The 6,331-nt window shown below is 53.0% G+C and overlaps 1 protein-coding gene across 1 annotated transcript; it reads right to left on the bottom strand.

Annotated features, from left to right (window-relative positions):
* Nucleotides 1-1,042: 1,042 nt before the first annotated feature.
* Nucleotides 1,043-4,905, bottom strand: LOC134341615 (GPI-linked NAD(P)(+)--arginine ADP-ribosyltransferase 1-like). Its single transcript, XM_063039506.1, has 2 exons — nt 4,672-4,905; nt 1,043-1,987 (listed from the first exon to the last, which is right to left on the bottom strand). Exons 1-2 carry the CDS (start codon nt 4,712-4,714, stop codon nt 1,119-1,121), a joined length of 912 nt encoding a protein of 303 aa, XP_062895576.1. The 5' UTR covers nt 4,715-4,905; the 3' UTR covers nt 1,043-1,118.
* Nucleotides 4,906-6,331: the final 1,426 nt, after the last annotated feature.

Consider the following 6,331-nt stretch of genomic DNA (forward strand, 5'->3'; position numbering starts at 1 on the left):
ACAAAGCAGTAATGTTTTCCACGCTCGACTCCTCAGCCACTACTTCTCTGGCGAGTGATAATGCAGAGATCAGCAAGTGTGCAGCAACCTCTTCCCTCACTTCCCCCGGTTACCTGAGCATAAAGGAGGATTTATCTATCGTGTATTTCAAAAGGTCCAGCACCTCCTCTCTCTTGACCTCGACGTGTTCCAGCACATCAGCCCATTTAACGCTGTCTTCACAAATTTAAGATCCCTCTCACTGGTGAATACTGAAGTAAAGTCTTCAGTAAGGACCTGCCCTACCTCCACTGACTCCAGCGCGTGTTTCAACTTCTATCCCTGAGTGGACCTACCCTCACTCTGGTCATCCTGTTCTCCACGGACATCGAGAAAGCCTTGGGGTTTCCTCAATTCTAGTTAAGACACCCTGAGGCCCTTTCTACTCTCCTAATTCACTCTTCATTTTGTCCCCGGCTGCGTTGTGACTCTCTACAACACTGTCTGACCTTGCTTCCAAAACCGTAAATCAGCTGATTTCATCCTCTGACAAGATGTCTCAAATCGCTTGTCAACCATGGTTCCTTCACACCATCATCCTTTCCTTGCCTCAATGTGCCAAATCTATCCAGAATCCCCTGCAAGCGCTCTCTAAAATCCCCCCACATTCCCACTGTGCATTTCCCGGAGCACGTGCTTTCCCGATTTATGTTCCGAGGTTCCAGACTGAGAGCATCATAATTGCACTTCCCACAATTAATTACTTTGCAGACGGACACCGACCTGCAGCGAGAGAGCGGGGCAGTGTGGTCAGTTTGTGGTCTGACACCGGGCTGTGAGAAGAGGGGGGACAATGGGATTAATTTGGGACAGACACAGGGCTCAGGGACATCATGGGGCAAAGGGATTACTTTGCGACTGACACGGGGCTGAGGACTTTTAGAGTGTGTTTCCCGTTTATGAAGGGAGGCTGCTGGAACAGAGTGAATCAAATTAACTGTTATTTTTATTATGTTTTACAAAAGTCTTCGGTTTGTGGTAATCCTTAAACGGTTAAGATATCTCCTTCACCATCGAGCAGCTCCCTCTCAAGGCCCAAACCCGCATTCTCGCGCTCTCACCCGACAATTCCTTTGACCTCAGGACCACGGAATCCCCGAACCCAGCAGCAGCACCAGCCCCAGCAGTGCCGGTACTCCGGGGCTCCCGCCCTCTCTGCCGCCGGAGATCCCCCGGAGCAGCTCCACCGAGGTGAGGAAGATTTCCACCCTTCCTTTCCCTCCCCACGGCCCTTTTGACCTCAGGATCTTATCGACCTGGAACGCTTCGCAAGGGGGTATCAGCACTTCCCTCTCACCGGGGAAGGGGGAGAGAGAGCCCACCGGAACCCCTCTGGCCGTCCGGATGTGGAACAGGGTCCCATCCCCTCCAGTAAAAGCCTCCGCCACTTCCCGGAAAGCCGAGGCCGAGGTGAATGCTCCAAACTCGATCGTCTGCCCCTGTTTGGCCCGGAAGGGGAGTGAGGCCCCTCTGTACACTGTCCAGGGATGGTCCACCCCCTCCCGCTCCCTCAGCTCCTTTAGTGCCCGGGACAGGAGGCTGCGGTAAGTCCGGAAGGCCACACAGGAGGTTGGTGCAGTTGGGGTCTGGAGACTGGAGGCTAGGCACAGGCGGGTCTCTCTATTGAAGATGAGGTAAAAGGGAGTGGAGGGCGGAGGAGGGTGCTCCAGGGTATAGGTCATGACGGTCCGGGCCAGCTCCTCGCTAATGGAGGGGCCGCTCCCTCCTGAACTCTCACGGAGCTCGAGTCCCGCTCGGCTCCAGGCTGCACTGAGCTCTGGCTGTGACTCCAACTCAGACTGCAGACGGGACAGGAGGATGGCTATATCCTTGTCTGCGTCCAACCCGGGACCCCCCGCTTCCCGCCGGCAGCCAGGAACCCGTCCCAGAGGGATCGTCTTGTCTGAGAATCGCAGGGGACGGCCGCAGAGCGCAGGAAGGGCGATCCCTGTGGAGAGAGAGAGAGGGAATGAGGGTCATGTCGGAGGAAGGGTGGGGAGCGGGAGAGCAAGGGAGGGAAATGTACCATCAGAACGATTGCGACAATGTGGCAGGTGCGCATGCGCTGTTTGATGGTGCGAGGTAACTCACACAAAATGCTGGAGGAACTCAGCAGGCCAAGCAGCATCCATGGAAAAAAGGTACTGTTGACATTTCGCGCTGAGTTGCTCCAGCATTTTGTGCGTGTTTCTGCCCAGTCTCTCTCCTCAGCTCACTACCGTCCTGGTATCTGTTTTCACCCCGTCTCTCTCCTTCCCCTGGTCTCTCCAAACCCCCTATCTCTCCCTTCTCTTATCTGTCAGCTCATTCCAAATCACTTTTCCCATACCAGATCCCTCTCCTTACCCGAGCCCATCTCCCCATCAAAGGACCACTCCCCTCTCTCTCCTGGTCTCTCCCCCCTCCCCCCACCTAGTCACCCCAATCTCACTCTTTACCATCAGTCTCTCTCTCCATCTCTCTCTGTCTCTCTCTCCTCCATCCCACCTCTCCATTCACTACTTCACTCTGTCTTTCCCAGATTATCTCTCTCCCCAGTCTCTTCCTTCCCCCAGTCTCCCTCTCTCCACACTCTCTACATCTCCCCGTCTCTTTCTTTCTCTTTGCCCCATACTGTTTCTCTCTTTTTGCACGGTGTCTCCCACCAGCCACCTCCCTATATCTTCCTCTTTCACTACTTCCCTCTCCACAGTCTCGCTCCATAGCGTCTCCTCCCCTTCTCTCTCCTCCCTGATCCTCTCTACCCCCATCTTCCTCGACTGCCTCGCGCTCCTCCATTTCTCTTAGTGTACCCTCCCAGTCATTCTCTCGCCTTCGACACCCCCCATTTTCTCCCACAACCTGTCTATCTTGACTTATCTCTCCTTCTCCCTTCTCAGTCTCTATCCTCACTTACTCTTCATCAGTGTCTTTCTCCCATCCTACAGTCTGGTCTGTTTCCACAGTTTCTCTCTTTCGACCCCTCAGCCCCTCTCTTAACCCCAATGCCCTTTTCTTACTCTATCTATCGTCCCCAATCCTTTCTACCTCAGTCACTCCCCAGGTCCCTCTCTCTCCCATCCTTCCCAACCTCGTCCTTCTTCCCCATTAATTCAACCAATTTCTCTTTCCCACCAGCCTCTCCCCGACAATCTCACTGGCCTCCCACAGACCCACTCTCATTCCCCAATCTCTCGTTGTTCCCAGTCACTTCTCCCAATATTTCTCCTGACCCCCATTCTTCTTGTCTCGTGCTGTCTCTTACCGCATTTCCCTCCCCCACTCTCTCATCTCTCTCTCTCACTCTCTCTCTCTCTCTCTCTCTCTCTCTCTCTCTCTCTCTCTCTCTCTCTCTCTCTCTCTCTCTTTCTCTCTCTCTCTCCATCAGTTTTGCTCTCCATGCCCTGTTTCTATCCTCCTGGTCTCTCTGTCCTCTCAAACTCACAGCCCGTCTCTCTCTCTCCAACGTCTCTTTCTCTCCCCGTCTTTCTCGCCCCGTCTCTCTCCCCGTCTCTCTTCCCTCCCATATCGCCCAGTCTCTCACCTTCAAGTTCATTGTTTCCTCCAGATTCTCTCTCCCTTCCGGTTTCTCTCCCTTATTCCCTCTCTCACGGAACGCACCCAGTCTGTCTCTCTCTCTCTCACTCTGATCCCGCTGTGTCCCCCTCTCTCGCTACAGCCCATTCTCTCTCTCTCTCTCTCTGATCCCGCTGTGTCCCTCTCTCTCTCTACAGCCCATTCTCTCTCTCTCTCTCTGATGCCGCTGCCCCCCTCTCTCACTACAGCCTATTCTCTCCCTCTCCCTCTCTCTCTCTCTCTGATGCCGCTGTGTCTCCCTCTCTCTACAGCCCATTCTCTCTCTCTCTTTCTCTCGATGCCGCTGTGTCCCCCTCTCTCGCTACAGCCCATTCTCTCTCTCTCTCTCTCTCTCTCTCTCTCTGATGCCGCTGTGTCCCTCTCTCTCTCTACAGCCCATTCTCTCTCTCTCTCTCTCTCTCTCTCTCTCTCTGATGCCGCTGTGTCCCTCTCTCTCTCTCTACAGCCCATTCTCTCTTTCTCGCTCTCTCTGATGCCGCTGTGTCCCCCCTCACTCTACAGGCCAGTCTCTCTCTTTTTCTCCATCTGCTTCACGCAGCTCTGAATGCCTGTAGGTTCCAGTCTCCGGAACGAACACTAACTCTATTTTTCTGGCAGACAAAAGCGCTTCTGTAGCCATCACCCATTGAAAGAGCGGGGGTGGTATTCTGGAATGAACAAGGAGAAAGATTCAGTGCCGAACAGTAGTCGGGAAGGGGAATGGGGGGGGGGGGGGGAGTCCAAATAGTGGATAATGAAAGTGGGAGGAACTGCTGCTGGGGAGTGAGGGGGAGGTGATGGAGAGAGGGAGTGTGAGGGTGAGGGGGAGGTGTTGGAGAGAGGGAGTGTGAGGGTGAGGGGGGAAAGACGGAGGGAAGTCAGAATGGGATCAGAGAGGCTGGAGGGAGGAGGGTGCGCTGAGGTGTGAGAGGATGATGATGTATGAGGAGGAAGAGAGAGACGAGAGTCGGTGACCGGAGTGTGGAGTGCGGAGGGAAGTCGAAGATGAGGGAGCAGAACTACACAGAGGGGAGGGGTAGGTGTGGTGGTAAGTTTCATTCCCTCAGTCTCACTCACAGTAACAGAGGAAGCAGAAGGCGAGGGGTCTGAGTTTCCTCATTCTCGCTCAGTTCGCAAATTCCTCTTGTTCACGGCCTTCGGAACAAGTCCCCGTTGTTCTGAAAAGATCTGTTCAGTGGTCGCTTCTCTGTCTGCCTGTTCCTTCTGTTCCTGAGCCTCGGAGCGAGTCTCTTTCCGCTGCTCTGAAAGGATCCGTTCGCTAGTCGGTGCTTCTTCCGCCTGTCGTCTCAGACTGACGCCAACTCTGAAATACTGACCTCTCTAACTCTCTCTCTCTCTCTCTCTCTCTCCCACCCGCCCCCCCCCCGTTGATCCCTCTCTCCCTCTCTTCCTCTCTCCCGCTCTCTATCCTTCTGGTCTCTCTCTCCCTCTCGCCACCCCCCCCCCCCTCTCTACACACCATTCCTGTGTATTGTATCAACTTTCTGGTTAATTCATTTCTTTAGCGGTGTTTGCTCACAGACACAATTGGGAAAAATCAGCATGCCTGAGACCATCTGGAAAACAGAACCCGACAAACTGTCTGATCGGACAAGTTCACTATTGTATTTTGCTTTACATGCTCCCGGATGTGTTGAACTTCAGCTGCAATATCTGCCTGTGTATCACATATCCAGCATCTGTAGGTAGAAACATAAGAAACAACGTAAGAAATAGAGGCAGGAGTCGGCTATCTGGCCTGTCGAGCCTGCTCCGCCATTCAATATGATCACGGTTGATCTGACCATGGAGTCATCTCCACCTACTGCCTTTTCCCTAAAACCTTTAATTCCCCTACTATACAAAAATCTATCCCACCCTGTCTTAAATGCATTCACGTGTCTATCCAAGTGTCTCTGAAAAGTCCAGAATCTGTCTGCCTCAGCCAGCACCACTCGTACATTCCAGGCTCCCAACAACTTTTGTTTAAAAGGAATCTGCCTCTGACAACTTCCGACAGGGCTGCGGAGAGGGAGAGTTTAAACTGGGGAAGCATGGTCAGGGGTGAAGGGGTACAGAGGCTGTCTACTAGGCCAGTGACGGAGGAGGAGACTGAGCCTGGAAGTGAGCAAGTCAGACATGGTATCAGGAGAGAGAGACAGCGATGTGGTTCCCTGTCTCAGGGTGATGAGCAGTCTTCTCCAGCGAGGAGCTTGTGTGAAGATGCAGCTTCCCTGGAGGTGGAGGAAAGAGGACACACCAACAGGTGGAACCAGCTGTGGGAAGGCATGGTTTGTCAGGACAGACGACGGGCTGGATGTACCATAACATTCAGACTGAATCAGAATATTAGAAATCAGGATAGATGTGATCACATGTGCAGAGGGGAGGGGTTGTGTCTCCACCTGTCCCTCAGTGAGATAGTTCAAGTTACAATGTGCAGGGATGAAAGCACAGTGTTTGGGGCCGGATTTAATCACTGATTCGGACAGTGAGAGGATTGGTTTTCCTGTAAGGAAACAACATTAATGGTAGAAGATACAGAAACGTCATCAATTTCCAGCTGTTTCGAGGAAAGTGACCAATTTGCATGTTACCTTGACAGAAACATATATTCACAATGGTGACAAAGGGGAGCAGCCTAGTTTATTGCAGGTTGGAGAGGGGTGTGGAGTTTTGAAATCAATGCCGTGCGGTGTCACCATCGTTAATTTGTCATGTCCGGAGTGGTGGATCA

The sequence above is a fragment of the Mobula hypostoma genome, unplaced genomic scaffold, assembly GCF_963921235.1.
Source record: "Mobula hypostoma unplaced genomic scaffold, sMobHyp1.1 scaffold_36, whole genome shotgun sequence".
NCBI classification, from domain to species: Eukaryota; Metazoa; Chordata; class Chondrichthyes; order Myliobatiformes; family Myliobatidae; genus Mobula; species Mobula hypostoma.